Source organism: Schistocerca americana, chromosome 4, assembly GCF_021461395.2.
Source record: "Schistocerca americana isolate TAMUIC-IGC-003095 chromosome 4, iqSchAmer2.1, whole genome shotgun sequence".
Classification (NCBI taxonomy): domain Eukaryota; kingdom Metazoa; phylum Arthropoda; class Insecta; order Orthoptera; family Acrididae; genus Schistocerca; species Schistocerca americana.
This window is the reverse complement of record NC_060122.1, coordinates 817,291,779-817,319,365: the sequence shown is the minus strand read 5'-3', so window position 1 is coordinate 817,319,365 and position 27,587 is coordinate 817,291,779. Positions and strand designations below refer to the sequence as shown.

Here is a 27,587-nt window from a genome sequence, read left to right as displayed (position 1 = left end):
CATGGAGTCCACACTGGATTTCTCCCCTTCCTTGGCACTCATATGCCTATGAGGTCTCATTATGAGCCCAACATTGTTGGGCTCCCATCTACCAGTAATGCCCCCCTCCACCCCCCTATGAATTCCCAGACCTTGAAGGCTTCTAAAACAGGGCAAGCGACTGCATCTGGCTCAGGATCTGTATCAGCCACAGATAGTGCCTGAAACCATTTTGTCAGGTAAACTGGGGAGGTCTTATAATCGCCCTCCACACTTCAGGGTGGAAAGTCTTTCACTGCCTGCCACACCTCGAAATAACTTCCCTCTCGACCACGGGCAAGGGGTCAACCTCAGTGTGGGTAGAGCCAGGGCAGTCACAGCAGTAGATCAATCAGGATACGTGGTATGTACTGGACATCTCTTGGATCCCCACATCTGGCCTCCCATAGTGATCCCTATTGGCAGCATCCTTAACCTGTGTGGTTGAAGCCAGCTCTGCCTGGAGCTGTGAGCAAAGGGTCGCCAACTCAGTTCGCATCTGAACACAGTAATCACAGTCCCTGTCTATACTGAAGACATCATAGCTATACACTAGACAGTTATTAAAGCAAGGAACTGTAACTACTAGATACACAGATGTGCAAGAAATTTAAGAATTTAAACTAAAATGCAGACAGTTAGGTCCCTGGAAAAATAAGTTCACCTTTTCTCAGTTCAACATGACCTCATATGATACGGAATTACATTGGTGTATGAAAACTCATTTCAACTTTCAAACAAATTATTTATCTCCACAAACATGCAGAAACTACTCCACATTATTTGGATCTCTCGTGTGCCACTTATCTTGTTGGCAGGGCAACCTTTAAATCTTGCATCCAAAGTTTACATTGATTAACTTGTATTTATGTCGATGTCATCTCTCTGTGGTATTCTGTTCATACTTGCGCACAATTTTACATATCAAGCTACTGTCAACGGTGTTACCATTTTGATGTCTACTAACCAAACTGTTAAGAGTCCAAAATAATTTCTTATACCGTGATAAGTAGTGCACAGTATACTCAAATCCACTGTGGAGAAGTAACCTATTGTTTACTCTTGCATTGAATAGTTTGTTCATATTTTCATTCAAAATTTTTTCTCTCTCTCATTATTTTTGTGTAAATGGTATCCCCTGCTCTTTCCTGCAAAGGGAGCTGTAGTTAGGAAAGTTATATTCTCAGGTGCATAACCTCTAGTTTTAAAGGTTACTAAGAATTGTATGTATGGGAAGTATGTTTAGTTCTTCATAGATGTAAATAAAAGAGGCATTTTTTCTCAGACAATTTTGGGTGAAAAAGTGAACAGATTTTGTTGTGAGACAACATGGAATATTCTCACTTCAGACCCTGTTGTTTCATGAAGTTCTAAAAGATGCCATGCTATATGTAGCCTTCAAAGCAGTGTCTTTAATGGAGGTGCATTCCAAGCAGAGAGCTGTCATCAAGTTTCTTTTGACGGAAAACCAGAGCATCACAGATATTCCTAAGTGCTTGCAAAATGTCTACAGAGACCTGACTGTGAACAAAAGCATGGTGAGTCATAGGGCAAGGTGTATGTCATCACTGCAACAAATCACACAAACCTGTCCAAGCACGCAGCTGTGACTCCTGCAATGTTGGAACTTGCGGTCACTCTAATTTGTGGTGATGAACAGATCACAATCAGGCAACTCACTGCGCAGTTGGACGACTCTCTTGGTAGTGCTGCCACACTCATCCACTAGTTGGGGTACTCAGAGGTGTGTGTCTGCTGGGTTCCTTGTAGCGTAACAGAAGACCATAAAGAGCAACAAAGGACCAAGTGTGCGGAACTGCTTGTGTGTTACGAGGCTGATTGTCACAATTTTTTGTCAAACATTGTCACAGGCAATGAAACATGGGTTCATCACTTTGAACTGGAAACAAGCAATCCAGGGAGTGGCACCACACCACCTCTCCTCCAAAGAAAAGCCACACCCTCAGCTGGTAAAGTCAATGCAATGTTCTTCTGGGACTCTGAATGGCTTATTCTGTTTGATTTCCTCCCTCATGGTGCAACGGTCAACTCTGAAGTGTATTGTGCTACTCACGGGAAGCTGAACATATGACTTCAGCATGTTCGTTGCCACAAAAATGCGAATGGACTTTTCCTCCACGACAGCGTAAGGTCTCACACAAGTCTGTGCCCACACTGCCCCCCCCCCCCCTCCCAAGAGGAACACACAAAATTTCATTGGACTGTTCTTCCTCATACACCCTATTGTCAGTACCTTGCACGTTCTGACTTCCATCTGTTTGGCCCAATGAAGGATGCACTCCATGGGAAGCAGTACATGGATGATGGGGAGGTTATTGATATAGCAAGATGTTGTCTTCAACATCAATCAGTAGACTGGTACCATGTGGGCATATAGGGCTCCCAGTAAGAGGGCATTAGGCCAAAGCATTGAAGAGAGATTATGCTGAAAAATAGAATTTTGTAACCTAAAGAGTGGGGATTAATACATTGCATTGAAATCCTGAATAAAGCCAACCTGCTTTCAGAAAAAAATGTGTTGTGTTATTTGTATGAGCCAGCATTGTCAGTTAGCCATATGGCATGTTCTGTCTGGTTCATTACTGTTTCCTTTACATCTTGTCATGTTTTCAGTATTAGGTAGGTAGGTAGTTATGTAGCTAGTTAGTTACATGTTTCTTAGAGCATTTGAATGAGTGTCTACATGATTAGTTTATACATGATTAGTGTTAACATTAAAGAACATTATCATTTTTAGCCCTACTCATGCAAGTACATTTATTTATTAATTTTTTAAAAAATATGGTATTCCCCAAGAATTCATTAGTAAAAGACAGATTAGTAAAAGACAGATCAAAATAATTAGTTATTTCTCATAGCAACATCTTTGATTGTAAAGATGTAAATGAAACACTGACCATTTAATTGGATAGATAAAAAATCTACTCACCAAGCGGCGGCAGAACAACCATCTTTTATGTGTGTGTTCTGTCACGGCTTGGTGAGTTGGTTTTTTTTACCTATTCAGTCAAATAATTTTGTAATAATTGATTGTTTTTGCTGTTTGTAATAATTGATTGTTTTTGTTGTTTATAAACAATGAACATTGTTTTATAATGTTGCAGCTTCTTCAAGCTAATCCTGATACACCAATGAGCAAGTTGTATGGTGCTGCTCATCTTCTTAGATTATTTGGTTAGTATTTTATCATAACTTAACATTGTATGAGTATGTAGATAATTTGTTTCTAATGGTCATTTAAATAATAGTTTTTATTGTCCACAGTGTGTTCTAAAAGTAACGTAGGGGCTATAACTGTGAATAACTTTCTATATTTATCATTTTTTTCCATGGGTATTTCATAGACTTAAAGATCATTGATAGGAAATTGTTTACAGTTGTGTGTAGAATAAACAAAAGTGGGAGAAAAGAATAAATGGTCATTCAGTTATAACTAAAGATTAAATGTCCTTCGCCATATTGCTGTTGTTGTTGTGGTCTTCAGTCCAGAGACTGAGGTCTCCTTAGTACGCTATCCTGTGTGAGCCTCATCCATCTCCAAATAACTACTGCAACCTACATCCTTCTGAATCTGCTTAGTGTATTCATCTCTTAGTCTCCCTCTCCTAATTTTATCCTCCATGTGTCCCTCCAATATTAAATTGGTGATCCCTTGATGGCTCAGTATGTGCCCTACTGACTGATCCCTTCTTCTAGCCAAGTTGTGCCACAAATTCCTCTTCTCCCCAATTACACTTAGTACCTCCTCATCAGTTATGTGATCTACCCATCTAATCTTCAGCATTCTTCTGTAGCACCACATTTCAAAAACTTCTATTCTCTTCTTGTCTAAACTAGTTATTGTCCATGTTTCACTTCCATACATGGCTCACTCCATACAAATACTTCAGAAAAAAAAAAAAACCTTCTGACACTTAAATTTATACTCGATGTTAATACATTTCTCTTCTTCAGAAACGCTTTCTTTGCCAGAGTCAGTCTAGATTTTATATCCTCCCCACTTCGACCATCATCAGTTATTTTGCTTCCCAAATAGCAAAACTCATTTATTACTTTAAGTGCATCATTTCCTAATCTAATTCCCTCAGCATCACCTGATTTAATTTGATGCATTCCAGTATCCTCATTTTCCTTTTGTTGATGTTCATCCTCCTTTCAAGACACTGTCCATTCCATTCAGCTGCTCTTCCATGTCCTTTACTGTCTCTGACAGAATTACAGTGGCATCGGCAAACCTCAAGGTTTTTATTTCTTTGCCATGGATTTTAATTCCTATTCCAAATTTTTCTTTTGTTTCCTGTACTGCTTGCTGAGTATATAGATTGAATAACATTGGAGATAGGCTACAACCCTGTGTCACTCCCATCTCAACGACTACTTCCCTTTTGTGCCTCTCAACTTGTAACTGCCATTTGGTTTCTGTACAAATTGTAAATAGCCTTTCGCTCCCTATGTTTTACCCTGCCACCTTCAGAATTTGAAAGAGAGTATCCCAGTCACCATTGTCACCAGCCCTCTCTTAAGTCCACAAATGCCTTTCCTTAACTTGTCTTCTGAGATAAGTCTTTAGGGTCAGTATTGCCTCGTGTGTTCCAACATATTGCTATAATGGATAAAAGATAAAATGTGGTCGACACCGTGTATATCATTCACTAAAACAGCAGAAACTCAGACAGCAAACATGAATTAGAACATAAGTGGTTAAAAAAAGGGAATTCCATCAAGAAATGGCAAAAACAAATGGCGATCACTAAAAAGACAGTGCCCAATATGCAACCTATACTCCATTCACCGAAACAAGAGACGTACTGTAAACACGGCAAGGCGCGTGACCACAGCACTGCCATCGAGGGGTGTACAAGGCAGGGGCGTCAGAAATTAAAAAATGAAAGTCGTGTTTTTTATAATTTGGTACCTGAACGTGATAAAGTGATCCGAGAACTGCCTTCAGACACCTTTTTTTTACATTACATTAAAATTTATTGTCACTGAAAAAGAGAAATATTTAAGCTTTCAGGAAAAGCGGTTTTTTCGCGATACTCTGTATTTATCACACCATATCTCCTAAACTGTGTGTCGCACAGCAAAATAATTTTATAATTGCCTTCAGTACTATCAGTTGATGACGTCTGCAAATTTTCTGCCCAGTAGAGTCAGTAATAGTGAAGTAATAAATTAAAATCTCACATGTGATGCAGAACTTTTACCAAATCATCATCAGAAATATAGTAAGCGACAAACTTTTTCCCTTTAAATTTTTTTGTGGGGGTGTAAGCGAGAAAAGTTTCAGAAAGGTTTTAATTTAATTTTGGAGTTTGTTCAAATGCGATGGGTGCAACCGTTTGTCCTTTATGAGCGATGCATTGTGCGGTTCGCAGGCGTGGCGCTCAGTCAGTATGGCTGTCTCAGTTGCAGGCGTGAGCTCGTTAGTGGGTGTTGTACAGCGGTGATTTCAGGATATCTTAAGTTCATCTGTAAAGATGCTTGAAAGACTAGTTGTTGATTATTAGAGTAAGTATATGTGTTTGTAGTCACGCTGAGCATTCACTGTTTATGTGCGCATCCAATAGCATCGCATGGTTTCTTATTTTATACATTCACTTATTTCATTAGCATCACATACGGCTGTCCTCATTATGTCATCCACGGATTCAGCGAGCGAGGTCGACGTGTCGGTTCTGAGTCCACCAAAGAAGCGAGCAGAGAAGAAATCATTAACTTCTTCTGAGAAGCACATGGTGCTTAATGTGTATAAAACGGAACTGTTACATCCAGAGCAGTTTACGAGTGACATTGTTTCGAAAACAGCTGCAGCTACAGGTGTTGGATGTTCAGCGTATCATGTGATAAATGAGTACATGGCCACACACTCTTTGAAGTCTCCCAAGAAAGGAAAATTACGATAGAAACTTTCTGAAAGTGTTGATGACTTCGATAGAAATGTGATACGAAGGAAAGTACACGATTTTTTTTTTTTTTTTTTTTCGTAACGAATTGCCAACAATTGACAAAGTGCTTACAGTTGTGAACGAAGATGCAGATCTGGGCAATTTTCGTAGAACTACATTTTATAATTTATTGAGAGAAATGAATTTCAAATATGTCCAGTGTGGGCACGATAGCATGCTAATAGACAGGGATGACGTCATTTTATGGAGGCGGCGTTATCTTCGAACCATTAAACGGTTGAGAGATGAAGGCAGACCCCCTTACTATTTGGACGAGATGTGGGTGAACGCAGGACATACCCGAAGTTACGTTTGGGTAGATGACACTATAAATTCCTCAAAACAAGTGTTTCTGTGCAGATTATCCACCGGAAGCAAGGGCCCATCAGGTAAAGGGAAACGTCTGATTATCGCACACATTGGCAGCAAAGCAGGGTTCGTTGAAGGATGTTTGTGGACTTTCAATTCCAAGAAAAGTGGAGATTATCATGAGGAGATGTGCGCCGAACCCTTCAAGAAGTGATTTCAAGATGTTCTTCCTCGGCTTCAGGAAAATGCACTTATTGTTCTTGATAACACGCCGTACCTCTCCCGGAGAAAAGAAAAAGTTCCCAATGCAAATTCCAATAAGCACGAAATATCAGAGTGGCTAAAATCTAAAAACATCGATTTTGAAGTCGTATGTTGAAGAAAGAACTTTTAGATATAGTTAAAAATCACAGAACAGCGCACAGCGAATATGCAATAGATGAAATGGCGAAGAATGGAGGGAGAACTGTTCTCAGAATTCCTCCGTACCACTGTGAATTAAACGCCATCGAGTTAGTGTGAGCCAGAATCAAAGGCTATGTTGCAGCGAAAAACAAAACAAACAAAATGACTGAAGTTAAAGTACTGCTAGAAGAAGCAGTAAGAACAGTGACTGCAGAGGATTGGAACAAGTACTTCCTCCATGTCGTAGAAAAAGTGGCAACTCATATGTGAAAATTAGACTGCATTATAGAGGGGAGAGAGGAGCAGTTTGTTATAAACCTCAATGAAAACAGTTCAAGTTTAACAGAGTGAACCTTGTTTCGTCCTTTATCATTATTATTACTGGTATTGTTATTAAAATGAACAAGTAATTGTGTTTGAATGGAGCATTTTGTTAGCAACCTGAATGAAAATAAATCTGCTTCGACAGAATGAACTCAGTTTAGCATTATTTTAACATTATTGTTAAATTTATTTCGTACATTGTTGCCCAGGTTTCTCACGGTCCGCTGTGACAGCTCGGCAGCCAGCCGAACGCTGCCAGCTGCAAAGCGTGCGCCAAGGATTTTCCACACCCCCACGTATCACGTGAACACCGAATGCTTTATCTGGAAACGAGCGTAGTCGCTCACGTGACACTGTTTCTGTTTTGTCCCAGCTCTCGGTGAATAGACTTTAGGTAAAATGATGTCCTAGCGGCGAGAGAGCTGAGAGGAGGTTGGCCAAGCTGCAGGAAGAGGTTTAATTCGCCGGAGCTTGTTCCCATAAAGGGAAGACCAGTGGTGACGGCAAAGTGACACCATCTGCTGACAGATGGCAACGCAGAGATCATCGGAGGGAATGGAAGAACTAGCAGGCTGAAGTATGAGGACTGCAGCGTTGGCAGCATCATCAGTGGCCTCGTTTCCTGTCAGACCAATGTCTCACATAACCAGCACAGTTGCTAGATCAAGACTTAGCAAGTGAATGCTTTCTTGAACCTGTTGCACTAAGGGGTGGACAGTGTACAGCACACTGAGGCTTTGAAGGACACTGAGAGAGTTGGAGCAAATGGTGCAATTGAAAAGCCATTGTTGCCAGATGTACTGCCTGGCCAGATATAGAGCTAAGAGCTCTTCTGTAAATACTGAGGTGTTTCAGAAGCTGATACCAAAAATCGTCGGTGCCAATGACAAAGGCACACCCGACACCACGGTCATTCCAAGAACCATCAGTATACACGAAGGTACTATTGCGAAGTTCTGTGCGAAGGTGGAGAAACTTACCGCAATAGAGCAAGTCTGGAGTAGTGTCCTTAAGGAAGTGAATGTAGTCCAAGATGAACACAGGCTGCCGCACAAAGGCAAGGCAAGTGAAGGGTTGACACCCATCGGGAAAGTGGCAGGTAGTTTGAAGTTAAGCTAATGGAGCAATAGCTAAAAGCAAACTCTAGGAGGTAACAGAGAAGAGGTACTCACCCCGTACTAGTGATCAAAGGGGACATCGAAGGAGGAGGCATTGCATGGGTGGCCAGGCATGGCAGACAAACGGCATGCATATCTGCTGAGGAAGACTTCACATCGGTATGACAGTGAGAGTTTGGCAGTTCCTGCATACAGACTCCCAACTGGGCTAGAGTAAACAGTGCCAGTGACCAAGCGGATGCCTCAGTGGTGGATTGTATTGGCACAGTGTAAGATGGATGGACATGCAGATGCATAAATGAAACACCCATATTCTAGTTTCGAACTGGCAAGGGGTCGGTGCAAATGGAGGAGGGTGGTCCGATCCACTCCCCAGGAAGTACTGCTGAGAACACACAGGACATTGAGGGACTGGGTACAGTGGGCAGCCAGGTAAGACGTTTGGGAGGACCAGGAAAGTTCCTATCAAGCATGAGCCCCAGGAATTTTGTAATTTCAACAAACAGAAGAGCAACACATCCTAGATGTAAAGACAGTGGCAGAAACCCATAGTGCTGCCAGAAATTCATATAAATGGTTTTGTCAGTGGCAAAGCGAAAGCCATTGTCTGTGCTCCACGCGGAAAGACAACTAAGACGGTGCTGAAGATGTCGCTCAAGGAGACAGGTCTGTGGAGAACTGCAATTGGTAGAAAATCATCAATGAAAAGGGAGCCGGTGAAGTCCGGTGAGAGACGGGCCATCAGAGGGTTAATGATGGTAGCAAAGAGGACTGCACTCAGGACGGAACCCTGAAGCACACAGTTTTTCTGGATAAAGGTGTCTGAAAGGCAGGACCCATATGTATCTTGAAAACACTGTCTTTCAAAAATTCCTGAAGGAAGTGGGCTGACAGCCTCGGAAGCCCCACTTGTAGAGAGTACAGAGGACACCAGTCCTCCAGCAGGTATCTTAAGCTTTCTCCGGGGGGGGGGGGGGGGGGGGGGGGGGGGGGGACATGGGCACAGTATGGTATTTCCACAGTAAACTGTTCATGGCGTGTTGACAAAGTGACCACTGCAAAACGGCGAACCTGAAATCCCTATTGTGCTGTGGTTAATAAATTATGAAACTCGAGCTACCATACCAGCTGGGCATGAATCATACATTCCATCACCTTGAAAACACAGCTGGTGAGAGAAATGGGGCAGTAGCTAGAAGAAGGTGTTTGTCATCAGCGGACTTAGGTGTGGGTATGACAATAGCTGTACGTCAGACAATGGCTTCATGCCAGCATCTGGGAAATGTGCCATCTGCCCCAGATGTGATTGTATGTATGAAGGAGAAAGTGCTTGCCCACAAGAGAAAGGTGCTGCAACACCAGAATGTGAACATCGTCCAGCCATGGGGCGGACAATTGGGATGAAGGAAGAGCGTGATCTACCTCCCTCATATTAAAATCGGCATTGTAGCACTCACGATTCTGAGAAGAGAATGGTATCACCTGAGCCTCTTCCACTCGTTTCCGATGGAGGAAGGCATGGTGATAGTGGGTGGAGCTCGAAATCTCAACAAAATAGCAGCCCGAGGTATATGTGATAGCAATATAGTCCACTATGTCATCATCTGCTATGGTCAGGCTGGAAATTGGGGAATGAACCTTGATCCCAGAGAGCTGTCGGAGGTTGGCCCAAATGACGGAAGAGGGAATGGAACAGGTAAAAGAACTCGTAAATGAAACCCAGCTAGCTCTTTTGCTATCCCGAAGAACATGACGACACTGTGCATGCAACTGTTTATGTCGAATACTATTTGCCATTGCAGGATGACAGTTAAAAGACATGGAGAGCTAGTCCGTGTGAAATGTGTCGCAGCAAACCTCTGTGGGCTGGGACACAGCACGGTAAAGATGAAGGGCGAGGAATGACAAACCTCAGTGCATCAAAGGACTGGGACACAGCACGGTAAAGATGAAGGGCGAGGAATGAAGGGTTCTGCAGCAGTAAAGATAGCATTGGTAAGGTACTCTATCTGGTTAACACAACTGGGGAAAAGTTGTTCGTTGAAGGTCGCCAGGGAGGAGTAAAGCTTCCAGTCTCCTTTGGAAAGCTGCCATTTGGGTTTGCACTTAGGTGCAGTCAGAGTCAGCAAACGGATAGCACGTGGGAAATGGTTGCTCGAGTATGTGTCGGACCACTCGAGATGACGGGCAAGCTGGGCAGTGCAGAATGAGAGGTCCAAATGGGAATATTGTGTATGAAGTCTGAAAGAAATGTGGATGCTCCAGTGTTAAGGCAGATGAGGTTGAGTTGATTTAGAAGGTCAGCCAATAGGTTCTGGGAGAGCCTCAGAGGGGATGGTGTGCATTAAAGTCTCCACCCAACAAAAAGGGGTGACGGAGTAGCCGAACAAGCTGGAAGAAGTCTGCCCTAGTAACACTGGAGGCCGGGGGGATGTAAACATACAAAGGGAAAAGGTGAAGAGAAGAAGGAAAATGCAGACTGCAAAAGCTTGCAGCCGGATATTTATGGAAATGGTTTGACTATGAATGTCATCCCAGATGAGCAGAATAACTCCCCCATGATATGGAATGATGTCCTTGGGGGGGAAGGTCAAAGTGGACAGGAAAGAAATGCGAAAGGTCAAAGTGATCTTGAGACACAATTTTGTTTCCTGGAGGCAGAGAACAAGTGGCTGCTGTAATTTCAAGAGCAGCCATATTCCTCCTTATTGGATCTAAGGTCATGAGCGTTCCACTGAAGGAGAGTTATTACGAATAAGGAGGAAGAGGGAAAAATGAAGGGGTGTCACCTTGGCAGCTGCCTAACGCCAGCCTTCAAAGACTCACTGCTATATGGCACAGAGGCTGGAGGATCCTGCTCCATGAGATCTACAAAGGTATTGTCATTCTCTTTCTGTCCGTCTGCAGAGTCAAGGGCAAAAAAACGGTTGGCAAGGCACACCAGTGACACAGAGGTTGGCCGGGTGAGGGTATCACGTGGTAGCACCATTGAAGAGGATCTCCGAGTTGGCGAAGGAGAAGACCCAGTGCCCTTACTTGATTTCTTGAAGCCTTTGCTGTTGGCAGATGACGATTCAGATGTTTGTAGGTTGGAGGGATGTAAAAAGTCTTTCCGTGAGTGTACCTTCTGTACTTCCTGGCCTGCCGGTTGTGTAGCAGATGTTTTCACCACTTCAGACGAAAATTTGGTTGCTCGTTGCACAGCTGGAGGAGAAGAAGACAGGGATGCTATCGTGACACTGGGCAATTTTACAACCACGGTACTGAATTTAAGGTTGCATGTCTGTGTGGCCATGTCCTTTGTGGAAGGAAATGCAGCAAGAACAGTACTTTAAGTGAAAATGCAGGGTTTCCCCTAGCCAGCAAGTTGCAAGCAACAGGGTAAGGCACTTTTTCCATCACCCAGATCTCCTGGGTGGCCCACTCACTGAGATACATCGGACAATCTTGGGACGAGGCTGCATGGTCATCATTGCAATTGATACAACAGGGAGGAGGAGGTGGACAATCACTCTTGTGAGCACCCCTATCACAAGTTACACATTTTTCCAGGTGTCAACAGTACAGTCAAGCGTCGTCGTAATGATGACACTGGTAGCAGCGTATCAGGTTCAGAATGTATGGTGGGACAATGATAACATCATAGCCTACTTTGATCTGTGATGGAAGCACTACTCTACCAAAAGTGAGAAAAAGAGTGTGTATGGGCACTAAGGATACATCTACCTTTTTCATCAGTCGATCAACTGCAATGAGCCCTGATCAGTCACGTAGTTTTGAATTATGTCTTGGTCAGACCATCGAGTAGCCTAATGTAAATAACACCGTGCAAAGAATTTAGCATTCGATAGGCCTCGACATGACCACGATAGCCGTGGAGAAGTGAAGCTGCAAGCAGTTGGTGTACGTGAGAATCACAAGTAGTCTCCAAAGTCAAAGTGCCATTGCATAGACGAGAGTAGGATTTCACATGGCTGGCAATTGCATCAACACCTTTCTCAATAATAAAAAACGGATTAACTGTAGCAAAGGACTGACCATCTTCAGTATGCGAAACCATGAGGAACCGAGGTGCAACTGGGAGAGTCTTTGAATGGTTTAGCCTCATTCTGTTTACTTTTAGTAGACATTGACTGAGAAGAAGTAGTTTGGCTCATTATGCGAAAATCCTCCATGATTACCAGTGTCTCTAATGGCACACTGCTTCCAACTGGATCCCACGCTCAGAGACAGACTCACCCATCTTAGGTGATTGTTCACACCTCAGGTCACACCTGACAGAGGGACCAATTGACAGTTTGGGAAGGTATTCTTAATTCAGGCAGTCACCCCTCCCTGGGCCTGGCCTGTACCAGGGAGTATGTGTGAACCCTACCTGTCTACTTGGGACTGGGAATTACATGTTAGCCAGTCACCTGTTACACGTCAGACGTATGGGCTGGCCTTCAGGAGCATGCAGAGAGGAAGAAGAAAAAGAGGAACGTCAAATGCGGAAGCAGAGGGAAGATAGGGGAGGGGGGGAGACTGGAGGGACTGTTCTGGTGTCAGGGTACTGAAAATGCAGAATGCATTCCTAAAAATATTCCAGACATGTTCCCCAAGGGAGAGGAAAAAGAATGGCAAGAGGATAGACATGCAGCATGGAAGGGAAAAGGTGCTGCAAAGGCTGGGCCCCTGTGTTATCTAAGCACAAACTCACTAAAGAGTGGTGAACTCCCTGGAGGCTCATGATTGTTGTGATCGTCATACACCGTTGTCAAACTATATTTAGTGTGTTTCACTGTTTGACCACTTATAATGCTAGTTGACACCTTTGCTCACTTTGCATTGCTCAAATGTTTTTGGTTTGAGAACAGCAGTAGTTATGTATTTTTTCGTGTTTAGCAAGAAGTTTTCAGAGAATTTATTCTCGTTGTCAAGTGCAAAATGTACATAAATATGTTTCACAAACAATCGGAATGATAGTTTGCGTGTGTATGATTTCCTGCATAGCTGAGGAGGCGTAGTATCTGATAAGCTCAAAGAGATGACTGCAGTGCAAGAGACACAGAACAACGCAAATGAAGACACCACACAAAATACTTATGTAAACATTTGCACTTGACTACGAGAATAAATTCTCAAAACGCATTGCGTAAGCATGAAAAAATGTGCAACTGGTACAGTGTTTCATTATTTAAATAATGAATGAGAGCTGCAGGCTTTCCCAAAATATCGGTTACGATGCATGAAATTAAGCCAGAAGTTCGTACTTCCCAGACAGTTACAGTTACATCAGTGGTTTTTATTGAATAATAAACCTTTACTAGATAATAAACAAGAACATTTTGTATTTCGATGCCTATCATGTACATACATCACACAGGCAATGCAAAAATGAAAAATGGTTACATGTTCTTGTGACCATGTTCCAGTTTCAGAGACTTCGAATTTTCCTATGGAAACCACATCTTTATTGGTAGCTTTGCAGTACATTCAGAACCACACAGCAGTAGTTGTTAAGCTATACATGTCATGTGAAACAGGTGTATGCTCCCTGTCTTTCATTCAGTGATTTTATTAATCTCTCCAGTATCTCATCCATGAACTCCATCAATTCATTTATGCTTACTGAAGCTTTCAGTACACGTCTTAATATAATGGGCCTCCACACAACCACATGGTCTAAGGGTCACATAGTAGAGAGATTCCTCTTACCAAATCGTACTTGACTTTTTTGCGTAGGAACAGTGACAGAACTAAGCCCTATAACTGAATCAGAATCACCTATTGACCAACCACGTTGTTCTCCTGCAGTAACCAGTATTGCCTCAGGAGAAGTTGTGGAACCCATGACCTAAATGGTCGTGTGATCATGACCATTTAGGTAGATCTACCATACATCGGCAAGCTACATAAAATGTATTATCAGATGAGCCATATGAAAGGCGTATAGTGGACATATTGTAGTCAAACAACTGACCAGTGCTGAGAAAGTGATGGAACACGTCACAAGAGCCACGAGGGCTTCGGGATGCATTTATTCGAATCCAGAAGACAGTCAGTTCTATTGTGGATCAAGGAGTGACTATTAGTTATCAATGGCTCGGTAGTAATTCACTCAATAAGAACTTTGCAGAACATATGAAAGCTAGGCACATTATCTTAAGGGGAAGGGGGGGAGAGAGACTGGGACTATTTCATTTCAGAGCATTTAATTAAATTTTAAATATGTGGGAGCCAGTGAGGCAAATGGAAGAGGTAAACTATGTATGACAATAGAACCTCAAAATATGTAGGCCAGATAATGAAGAAATACTTCTACGTAGTAATGTTAGATGGCTGCCTGGATTCCACATCCCATTTCAAGAGGGTATCAACAGAGAGAGATTAGTTCCAGCAACCCTCAAGATTCATGTTACATTGGTGCTTCTGGAGTAGAGATTGGGATCTCCTTATGATAGGACAAATAAATAACACTCAGGAGCACAACTACACCAAGGGCTGTATGGAATGAACTGAGGTATGTCAAGACATAAAATCCCATACTTAAAGACTACCTCCTCATGATTTTAACCAAGTATCGCCTGGGGTAATGCGTTTATTTGTGAATGGAAACAACGTGTTGAAAAAGCTTGTGATACTACCTAGCATACAAATTCATCAAACAACACTAGGAATGAGTATTCCCATTATAGTGCTATCTTTTTGTGAATAATATATTAGGTTAGAGCTGGCAATATCCATTATCAGTGCTGAGTCCATAGTCAGGAGACCAGTCTAGTGATCCCTATTAGTAAGTTAATTTTTATTTGTTGCTTGTGGGATGACTGGCGCATTTAACATTTAAGCAGGCTAGAAGTAGTGATGAAAATCATTGGCTTTAAATGTTCTTCAGGGAAATGCCTCTTTGTAAATTTTAAATTTTCATTGTGAACATAACATATTTAATGAAGTCAGATCGATTGCTGCACACCATTCTCAATTTTAACAAGTCAGTAAAGTTCTTGGGCCTCATCTTCAGCAAGAAACAGGTTGCTAACTTGAAATATCTCTAGGTGAGAGATCCAAAGCCTCTAAACATCTGGTCTTACCTGGGCAGATGGATCTCTGTGATTAGCAGGTTTGTCATATTATCGCACAGAACCTCTCGAATGAGCTTTTCACTCTGCAGCGGAGTGTCTTGATACGACACTTGCAGCGGAGTGTCTTGATACGACACTTCCTGGCAGATTAAAACTGTGTGCCGGACCGAGACTCGAACTCGGGACCTTTGCCTTTCGCGGGCAAGTGTTCTGCCTCTGAGCTACCTGAGTATGACTCACGATCTATCCTCACAGCAGGTAGGAGACGAGGTACTGGCAGAATTGAAGCTGTGAGGACGGATCGTGAGTCGTGCTCGGGTAGTTCAGATGGTAGAGCACTTGCCCACGAAAGGCAAAAGTCCCGGGTTCGTGTCTGGGTCCGGCACACAGTTTTAATCTGCCAGGAAGTTTCACAGAGCCTCTTGATTGTGAAAAGGAGTTGTAAGTACAAGCCACAAATCCTGTTTGTTATTGGTTTTTGGTTGAGTGCACTTGAGACACAGCAGTTATATAAAAATACAAACATTTACTATGTAACAGTATTACAGTTTTATCACCAGCAAGCATTGTTTTTTGTCACGCACTGTTCTTTTGTAGGTTAATTCAAAAGTATGTGCCCTTCTTGTTATCTTAAGCAGTATGACAGTTCGCGCACCTCAGCTGTTACGGGTTGTCCAGCGTTGCAATATTTACTGTGATATTCGTATACTTTTATTTTTATAATGATGTAGTTTGTTTGTTAGTCTTACTTAACACGGTTTTTCTTGCTTGTAGATCTGAAAACGACTACAGCTTACATGCAAAATCAATCATTGTATGTGGAGAAAAAAATTGTTGACAGAACACAGTTTCACATTGACATCGCTGTGTTGTTTAGAAGGAGACATTTTATTTGAATTTTATTAGTGATGACAAAAAAATAGCAGTAGTGACTGCTGCTATGCCACAGGTTAACCAGTAGACAGGAGCAGTTATGCACAGCAGAAATTCCCACCATCCCCACAGTAGCATTGAAATTTCCTGTGGAGTGGAAACAAGTTTGAGGCACCTAGAAGTGCATCTTAGAACTCTTAGCAAATGAAAAGACAGCTTTTTTAGTACTTTTTGTTTAGTTATCAATTTCATTGGTTTCAGTGTTCCAGAACGTGACAGCAGCCTGATGATACATGTAGACGTAGAGGTAGACTTACCTTTGCTGTATCGGTGTTGTTTTCAGTGGAAAGGCCAGTTTGACCCTCCAGCTTTAAACTCAACGATTCTTCGATATCTCAAAATGTGTCCTGTCAACTGATCCCTTCATTCAGTCAAGTTCTGCCACAAATATCAAAAAATTTATAAATGTTTTATAATTTCAAAAATAATGGTCATATTTGCCTACAAAAGATACCATTGTATTATGCTGGTCCATAATACTTCTTGGAGATAAGAGTTTGTAATTGATTTTTTTTCTCTTTACTGATGCCATGTGGGTGATATCAGGAGTGTCCAAATGATAAGATATGAAATTTCGTAACAACCAAACTGTTTGAAATTTGCATATGCCATTTTAGGATAATGTAGTGAGACATCCGTGCAGTGGGAGCAACCGTTGTCAAGTACTGTGCCCTCAGCATCCAAGATCCGAGATACTCATCAAATTCCTTGAGCGTGGAAAAACGATTTTACAGTGACATGTACACTCTGTAGCCTACACATGACCATCAAGAGCAAATGACATGGGTTGCTTATGGAGGGAATGATTCTGCTCCTCAGGAACACGCATTTACACATCTCCGAGGTCACACAAAGTGTAATGGGTAATGGCCAAGTTCAGGGAGAGCAGCTTGAGCATCCATCCTACAAGCTGGGCATGTCTCTCTGTGACATCTGTGTATTTGATCCTTTGCCTTTCCTTTTTTATGTGAATCGACTTATTACCTTTGTTACTTGGCTCATGACTAACAAAAACTGTGCTCATTTCCAGCAGAAACTGCAACCTTTGCTTCTCTCATAACCAAAATGGTATGCACACAAAGCTGTTGCCAGGACTCATTAACAGAAAATTAGATAATTATGTGGAGGATTTTTTTAAAATCTTACAGCTCAAAACATGTATTTAACATGCATGGGCAATGTTACAGTAATTACATTTAGATTATATACACAAAATATATAGATTCCATGCTATTAAGTAAAAGATCATTTAAGTATATTTAACGTAGCATTCCTGAGGTCAAATCATGTCAGCACCATACTGTATGGGCACTTCAATATAAGCCATTTTTTTAACTCATTTTTAAAAATTCCACCAGAAAGCTGTTTCAGGTTGTTTGGCAGAGAATTATACAATATTACTCCCTTAATGAATGGGGTATTCATTGTTAGATTCAATCTTCTGCTTACCATATGTAAGTCTGATTTGTGTCTTGTATCGTAATCATGGATTTCCGTATTCCCGTTTGTCACTTTTTTTGTCTTTTTTCACTAATAATATTGATTGAAACATATATACTGCATAGATAGTCATAATATTAAAATTAATAAACAGGTTTTTGCATGAAGTTCTGGGTCTTACTTTTGCCATAGTTCTTATTACTCTTTTCTGCAATACAAATACCCTTCTTATATTGTATTGGCTACACCCACCCCACAATACAATTCCATAAGATAGATGGGGATACACCAACCCAAAATATGCTATTTTTATTGCTTCAATATCTAGATATTGAACTAATCTCCTTAGTAAATACAGACTAGATGTTATTTTACCACAGACATGATCTATTTGCTGATTCCACGAAAGTCTGTCATCTGTACATATATCCCCAGAAATTTACATTCTGAACAGGTAATTTCCTGAATGTCCTCATTTACGACAGTATTTGTATTTGAGCCACTTGTATTAAAATAAATTAAATTAGTTTTGTTAATATTGACGCTCAGGTTTTCTTTTTCAAAATGTGTTTGGGCTTTTTCAAGAAAATTCTGTACCACTGAATTTAGGGCATCATTACTACGTGCCCAGCAAACCCCAGAGGTGTCATCAGCATACATAGTAATGACGACTGGTGTCTAATACTTTTGGGAAATCATTCACGTAGCAAATAAATAAGAAGGGGCCCAAGATAGAGCCCTGTGGCACACCAAAATTTATATTTCTTATCTTTGATCTTCTTTTTTCGATTATCTCTCCATTATCATACACAACTTCTGTGTATTGTTGTCTATCTTTAAAGTAAGATTCTATTAAAAGTAACAGTTTCCCACTGACACCATTACAAGCAAGATTGTCATAACTTTCCTCTTTCTCTTATCCAACTAATTATTTTCCTGCGGTGTTTTGTGTATGTACCTGATTGTCAAATATTGATTCACAAATTTATCTGTTGAGCAGTCTTGAGACAAATTGAGTGTGTTAATTACATTTCTCTTTTGGTAATGTGAGGATTGAGTAAAACATATTCCACTCAAATTGTTGCCTAAGGAATCTTACGCATTCATTGAAGCAAAGTTCATTAATACTCAATCTCCTTAGCTTCTTTTTAAAATGTGCACAAATTCTGCCTCCAAATTTCTTCTGGTTGGACTTGAGTTTCAGAACATCCAGTACATAAAACAATTTTACCTATATATGCTGATGTCTGTGCACTGTGTTGGCACTGAGCTGAAAGTATTACTTGTACGAGGCTTTCTACAGTGGGCTTGGTGATTCTAAACTTGACAGAACATATACTGAAATTGTTTTTTCTTCCATTTATTCATTATGTAGAGAGCCCGTGTAAAGAGGAAAAAGCTCAAGGAAGATAGACTAATTTGTTTCGCAGTGTCAGTTGTTATATCAGTAAAGAAATCTGAGAGACAGAAAATTGCACATACAAAAACCCTACAGGAAAGCCATCTGTGCTTCCCGAATGAATGTGGAAGATTGGATATGTAAACTGCATTTACTGGGTCAGAGGCTGGTGTATACCAAAACAAATGCTAGATCCAGTTTCATATTGATAATTCATTGAAAACGCTAAAATTTGTGTTACACATTGAAGTCTCGAAACCTAACAGGAAGTCTGATACGAAGAGAGAAAATATATATAATGCAAATATGGGTCAAAAAATGCTAATGTGATAGAATTAGGTAATAAATGCATGAATGGTGCTGGACACCCTCTAGCCTCATTACGTGATCCAAATGGTAGCCACAACATGAGGCCATGCTTTGTTATGGAACAATGAGGCGCTTGTAGCTTCCTTGTTTGGATACTTGTCACAAAGAGCATCATGCAGATTGGCAGGAGTGTGTCCATGTGTCTAAATGTTGCTGATTGTACTACTTACATGGTACACCATTAACCATATACCATGTGTGCCTCAGGATATAGTCATGATTATTATTATTATCACTGTCACTTAAAATTTCTTTGGCAGTGGAGAAGAGAAATGCTTCCAGACCATAGTGGCCTGCAAAAATACATTCATTTAATGGCGTACCCGGTGTTTATAACTAGATATTCTCTCTTTCTGAAAGCCTCGGTTGGCTGCTTGTGGTTATCTGACATGTTGTTTGGCAGCCATCAGTTGGTCTTTCACAAAGTGCAGTTGCTTATGTTTAATTTAGTAAACATGAATTGTTTCATGTAATATTTTTTTTCCTGATTGCTTTTTACATGAATTTTCCCTCAGCTTTGCAAAAATATGGTGTGCCTGTTACACTGATCCACATTCAGGTGAAACTGATTGTGCTTATTGATATTGGATATTATCAACAAGTTTGTATTTGTTTATATTATTTTTGAGGGGTGTTGCTCTTGTACTCTGAGCAAACTTAATTGGATACAAGGGGGTTCCCTTCAGTATGTAATTATACCAGAAAACAAATTCACATTTGTGTGTGACTTTCCTTTAGTAAATTATTTTCAACAAGCAGTCAAATTCATTTCTTCTTTTTCAAAGAATTTAAATTCTCATCTCATTTTAAATTCTGGCATATTGTTGAAAGAGTTCAGCACTCACGTGATTGCACAAATTATTTACAATATCACTTTATCAACATGATACCACTGTTGGTGCCTACTGATTGACTAAATACAGAGTGATTGTAAGTAAAGTTCAAGGTCCAAAAAAACGATCCATTGTTCAGAATGAAAGCTGTAAATAAATGAAGCATTGCTCAGAATTATGCAAAATTTGAATGGAATATTATTGAAGAAGGGGGAAACATTAAGGAAACAAAAAAATTCAACGAAAAATTTTCCACTGAACAGCGCTGTAAACATCACAATGTTAATGAGTTCAGTTGCAGAGGACAGATGAAACGCAATACAATGGCTATAGCGTGAGTTGCACAGTAAACCAATCATACTGTGCAATATGCATGACCACACAAGTTTGGCATACAACAGCTGTGGCCCTATTAGTTACGTAAACCCATCCACCACAGCAAGATTGTATCACATTGGATGTGAAAAAATAGGTTTTTAATTGTCCTGAGACCAGAAGACTGTGTAAAAAGTAACAATGGGTTTACAGTTGTCATGAGACTGGTGTGAGAACTGTTCAACATGCTGTTCACTGTTTTCTGCCACAAGTTAGAATCGAGAAACAGCATGTTCCACAATGATCAGAATTTCTCAGAGGTCATGTCCAGAATGTGTTACGCAATGTGTGCTTTCAGTACAAGTATGTTAGTAATCAGAGCACTGAACGTGACATTTTTCAGATAACACCCACAGCCAGAAGTCACACAGATTAAGATAAGATGATATTGAAGCCAGGCTGTAAGGAAATTACGGCTGAGAATTCCAGCATTACCAAAATGCCTCTGCAGCAGGTGCTACTTTACAAGCTGTTCATTGTGCAGAAGAGTGCCATCTTGCATAAAAATAATCCTACCTACATATCCACATTGTTGGAAGATTGGAATGGTGTTGGTGTGGAAAACACTCTTAATAGTATCTACCAGTGATGGTAGAGATAACAGCACCCATAGGACCTGTCTCTTTAGAGGTGGTGGTGGCAGGGGAGGGGGGGGGGGGCTACAATGAACAATGTTGTCAGGTCACAGACATGTCCAGAGTTGGGGCAATTTTCCTTGCACTGCATATTTGCATACCACTGCTCGATTCCTCGAGCAGTGCTGTGGACACATCTTTTACTGATGTTGGATCTGTTGTTTTCTTCCCTCTGCCACATTGCACTTCAAAAGAACCTGTCTTTTCAAATTACATAATCATTTTCTCCAGGCCAATGGCAGACATCAGAGCAACCCCTTTTTTCATACCCTTGAGCATCCAGAACGTCTGGAGAGCTAACAGTGCACAGTCACTGTTCTCATAAAAGAGAATTATCAGCAGTGCACGATCCTGCATTACAGTCATGACAAGCATCTCAAATGCAAACTGAGGAACAGCTGTGTACCCCATGTCATTTATTTTGCGTATTCTGCCAATATAGTTCCATCTGCCAGTAAATTTTTTTTTTTTTTTTTTTTTTTTGCTTCTGTAACATGTCCCCCATCTTTGATAATATTCCGTTCAAGTTTGATGGTATTCTGAGCTGTAGTTATTTTTTTACAGCATTTTGAAATTGAGACTTCGGTTATAATCAGTTTGTACATAATCAACTTTACATATATTAGCTTTTTTACAGGGTAGTTACAGGGTAGTAATTCAGTTAATAATAATAATAATAGTAATAATAATAATAATAATAATAATAATCTACACATTATTATGACAAATGGGTTTCCATCCTCTCACAGATGATGGTTATCATATAAATATTAGTGATTTCCAACCTAGCTGAAGTTGCCGCACGTGCGAAGATCCAACCCTGTCTCATTGCCCTCGCATTTCACGTGAAACAGCTCTAGCATCAGTGGTGACATGAATTACCTTATAACACTAACAAATATAAATAATAAACATACTGTGTCTCCAGGAAAGTGTAATTTCATCAAAATGATAGATCACCTATATCTGAGGTACAGGTAAGATTTCCTCCTGGGGTGCTGTTCCAGTGTTGGAGAGCCTTGGCAGTACTGATTATTTAAGGAGGAGAAAATCAAGATGGGCTGAGGTGTGAATTAGAGTTTGTGTTAGGGAGGGTATTGGATTAGGATAGTTGGTGGTGGAGCTGTGTTGGCCACAATGCCAACTGAGGTGTAGTGGATAACATATACTATGTGATCAAATGTTTCCTGACACCCCCAAAAACGTACGTTTTTCATATTAGATGCATTGTGCTGCCACCTACTGCCAGGTACTCAATATCAGTGACCTCAGTAGTCACTAGACATTGTGAGAGAGCAGAATGGGGCGCTCTGCGGAACTCACAGACTTTGAACTTGGTCAGGTGATTGCGTGTCACTAGTCATACACAGCTGTACACAAGATTTCCTCATTCCTAAACCTCCCTAGGTCCACTGTTTCCCAATGTGATAGTGAAATGGAAACATGAAGGGGCATGTACAGCACAAAAGCGTACAGGTGACCTCGTCTGTTAACTGACAGACCACCGACAGTTGAAGAGGATTGTAATGTGTAATAGGCAGACATCTATCCAGACCATCATTCAGGAATTCCAAACTGCAACAGGATCCAGTGCAAGTACTATGACAGTCAGGCGGGAGGTGAGTAAACTTGGATTTCGTGGTCGAGCAGTTGCTCATAAGCCACACATCACGCCGGTAAATACCAAACGACGTCGCACTTGGTGTGAGGAGCATAAACATTGGATGATTGGACACTGGAAAAACGTTATGTGGAGTGACGAATCATGGTACACAGTGTGGCGATCCGATGGCAGCGTGTGGATATGGCGAATGGATGGTGAACATCATCTGCCAATGTGTGCAGTGCCAACAGTAAGATTCGGAGGTGGTGGTGTTATGGTGTGGTCATGTTTTTCATGGAGAGGTCTTGCATCCATTGTTGTTTTGCATGGCACTATCACAGCACAGGCCTACATTGATGTTTTAAGTGCCTTTTTGCTTCCCACAGTTGAAGAGCAATTTGGAGATGGCGACTGCTCTTTCAACACGATCGAGCACCTGTTCATAATGCACGGCCTGTGGCGGAGTGAGTAGACAACAATAACATCCCTGTAATGGACTGGCCTGCACGGAATCCCGACCTGAATCCTATAGAACACATTTGGGATGTTTTGGAATGCCGACTTTACGCCAGATCTCACTGACTGACATTGATACCTCTCTTCAGTGCAGCACTCTGTGAAGAATGGGCTGCCATTCCCCAAGAAAGCTTCCAGCACCTTATTGAACATATGCCTGTAAGAGTGGAAGCTATAATCGAGGCTAAGGGTGGGCCAACACCATATTGAATTCCAGCATTACCGACAGAGGGTGCCACGAACTTGTAAGCTATTTTCAGCCAGGTGTCCGGATACTTCTGATCACATAGTGTATCTGTCTAGTAAGCAGGAGACTCGGGTTCAAGTCCCGGCCTTGGCACAAATTTTAATTCATTACATCAGCTTCATCCTTATTGAGTCGATAGGATTGACAACAGTGTATTAATTACAATTGTTATATGATGAATTGTCTTCCCTGTTAGTGCTCGGATATAAGATTGCAGTGTCAGGTACAGTTTGTCATTATATTACATGTATTGCACATGGTGTCTTTAAGCATTATTTTATGCTGCTGCTGTGAGAGGTCTGCCACCTCACATCATCTAAACGTAAAATGGGGAGTTTTCGTTCTACTGCTGCTATTTTAACCACACAAATACAACAACAAAAATTTATTATGTGCTACTTTTCAACCCTTCCTTATATTTTTTTAAAATGTTGTATTTGCATTTTTAATCTCTTGCTTTTTATTATTTCCTTTCGATTGTTTTCCCCCTCCATGGTGCACAGCCATTATTCAGAGCCATGATTTCATTGCATTTTATGATTTGTTCTTCCAACTATCATCAAAGACATTTGTCATGTGTGGATACACATAATTTCTGTGAAACGGTTATTGTGTTTTGATCTCAATGAAATATAATTATGTTACAAAGGTTTCTGTAATCTAAAATGATGCAGTTGAATGCTGCACCTCCCTCCAGTCACCAGTAGTAAAAATAAGTCCATAAGATAACAGATAACTTGTTATTGAACCATCATAAATTGATACTGCTGAAAATATGATTCTAAAGTCATGGGAAAAACATCGCTTTCATTGCAATTATCACTAAGCATGAAAAGGTAGTCCATGTAGTCCATTTTTCCTAGTGTTCTCCACATACATATCTTACAGAACAGAAGTACATTGCAAGTTGTGGTATTGCTGGAAACTGAAATTGTGAACTTTGTTGCCAATGACAGAAAGAAACTGTTCATTTAAATTTTGTATCAACTTCTAACATGAACAGAATGTTGTAGAAATTTTTTCCCCCAAGTTCATCCCTGTTTCGAGATTTTCAATTTAAAAGAGGAATGTTTTGTGTGTCTCTTTAAATATGAAGTAATTCTTCTTTATAATAGAAAAGATGTTCTCCTAAGTTTGCTCTCCTCTGTAACATGAGTGGCAATCTGTCATCCAAATGATTAATGACACTTTTTCTTGAATATCCCATTGTTGTAATTGTTGTTACTTTTGAAAAATTATAAATTTTTATTTTTTAGTTCGCCTTGGAAGTGTGCTGGCATACACACCACTAGACGACAAGAGTATTGCACTGTTAACAGCGTACATCAATGATTTTCTCAGGTAAAACAGATTTTAATAAGCTTATTAATTGAAGTATTGTAGTATCATATTTTTCAGGTGGTCTGTGTGGTGTTACCGAAGAAATTACAGTTAGCAAAAATATTAATGAATAACTGTGATTCCTAGTAAATCATTTTGGAAAAATATAATTCATGTGGTTTTAAAAATGACAGTGAGTCACTGTTGTTTAGTTTCTTTGTTTTCAGTAATGCTTTCTTGTCACAATCAGCATTTGCCGATGGCATATGTCATATTAGAGACATTTACTAAAGATTGTGTCAGTAGTTAAAGAACTGTACGTATATATAAAATATAAGCAAAAGGCACACTATAGTGACACCATCATAAATGTGAATAGTTATAGTTGAAAGAAGTTCGTTGTTATGTAGTATGAATAACAAAAAAGGTCAGGAAGATGATCATAGACTGATAACTGAAAATTAAAAATTATTAATGTTCTGTAAAACATAGTAATGTTGAATATGGACACACAACTGTGGTGGCAATATTGGCAAATAATAGTTTCAGCTGTTGTCAACACTGGGAAGCCTGTAAGATTTTTGCTGTATTCTCGTTGTCCGTTGTAGTAGTTGTCGGATTGATGTGGAATAGTTATTCCCATCTTAGTCTCACTGACAAACAATATAGTTGGTGAATATGTTGCTGTCAGGCAATAAATGTGAAGGTTTAAAATGCAATTCTCAGTCAGTCCTCAGATTTTTTTCTGTTTCTTATCACTTCTTTCATCTCTGGCGATGATTTGTGTATCAGAAATGCTCAGTTACACTGTGATTTGTAGTATGTGTTAAACGGAGCCCCCCCCCCCCCCTCCCCAATTACCGAATGGTGAAGTCTGTTTCAAAGATTTGGACAGAGGTTCATACCTAGAAAAATGCTGCATTGTTGAAATCAGCTATCACAGCTTGACCTTTTTAGCAGGAACAGAAACAGTTGTAACCAGTAATTGGATTGTACGTGTACTGTCTTCATGAAAACAGAATATCAATCTCAGTTAAAATATCAGATTGCCATGTGGGACATTGTGATCTTCACCTGCTTGCAGGTGACTGAGTGATATTGTTACAAAGGAAACAAATAATGAAATTTCATTTCTTTAAATGTTATATGTTGGATGTGCTTTTGTTGGTTTCTACTGAGACCTATACACACAATATAAACTGTGATCATAATCATTAATTAATCAGCATCTATAATTTTTCAAGCTAGAATTATTGTACCAGAACTTTGGAAAACAGAGTTAAGCATTTCTGACTATTGTTTGCTGCCTTCAGTTACAGTCACTGTCTTGTCTGAGAGTGGAAACATGAGCCACTACAGAATTTTTCCAGAGATCTTTTTATAATAATCTGTTGTTGTAGTCGTTGAAGGCTTCATGTAATCCTCTTGATAGCCAAGTCTATTTCATTTCAGCATGTCTCTGTGTATAAATACCCAAAGTGTGGTGGTTTGGGTATCCAGCCTTGAATTGTGTACCGTCATTGACTATTGTAGAATAAATGGTGTGTAGAGAAACATAATTTGTCATGTTCGGCTGTCAGTCAGTGCGGTAGAATACTGCCATGACATACAGGAGTAACATCTAAGATGATAAATTACTCAGGAGAAACATTTTCCTTGACATGAGAAGGTATCCTAGAGGGAGTTAAGCAGTTTAGTCTGTCTTATGTGTCCATTCATGGTTTAGGTCACTAGGCCTTTGTTTTCGAAAAAATTGAGATCAACAGTCATCAGATTTTGAGTACTTTACTGTGTTCAATAGGAGAGCTCGTGCAACAGTTAGAGTCTATGCTAACCAACCTGGACAATGTGGACTCTAATCCTTGCTCGTACTTTTTTTTTATATTTCATGTAGATAATTAAAAGTATATAATAAAACTGAAGATGAACTTTGTTTTGTGCAATAATTACTGGTTAACTGTAATGCATTTCATTACTTTCACCTTTCAGGCAGTTGATTACCTTAAATAATTATGCACATACACAACTTCATGAATACAGTCCAAGTTTTTTTTTCAGTGAATGTAAGGCAGAAAAAAATCCCATGTGTCATAGTGTTTTTATTTAGTAGACATTGTGTAGTGTTTAGATATTTTATGGCATTTATTTCCAATGAAAGTCAGAACCAAGTTCAGAAAGAAACCATCTGAACAATAATATGAACTGAATGTGTTAGGATTATGAACTCTGCAACATAAGGAAACCGAATGACTCAACAATTTCATTGTTATCAGTTACTGTTTATTACCACAAGAAATTTTGAAGGTTTAACTCTCCATCATCAGGTTGTAACTATGTGGATTAAAATGGCATGTATGCATTGTGTAATGAGCTTGGAATAACCTGTGGCACTGTCTCCAGTTGGCACAGGGATCTTTCCTTGACAATGATGCATCACATATAACACTGCACTTTGTCAGTGATGGTGTATGTGATGTGATGTATCATGACAAGAAAAGGAGCCCTTGACTACCGTAGATACGACGCCACAGGTTGTTCCAAAGTCATAGTACAAAACATGTGCCATGCGTATAATTCCACCTGATGATAGAGGTTTAACCCTTCAAAATGTCTTGTGACAATAAACTAACACTAACTGGTAACAGTAAACTTGTTGTTTCATTCGATATTAGTAACAGTCATGGTAAAGTCTAAACAAAAATGTTCACAA

At 40.2% G+C, this 27,587-nt stretch overlaps 1 protein-coding gene across 1 annotated transcript in view; it reads left to right on the top strand.

Annotated features, from left to right (window-relative positions):
• The window catches only part of LOC124612293 (mortality factor 4-like protein 1), a 134,615-nt gene that overhangs the window by 99,698 nt on the left and 7,330 nt on the right, over positions 1-27,587 (top strand). The window contains exons 9-10 of the mRNA XM_047140401.1: positions 3,144-3,213; positions 24,814-24,898. Coding sequence (XP_046996357.1) covers positions 3,144-3,213; positions 24,814-24,898 — 155 coding nt within the window. The remainder of the gene's footprint in view (positions 1-3,143; positions 3,214-24,813; positions 24,899-27,587) is intronic.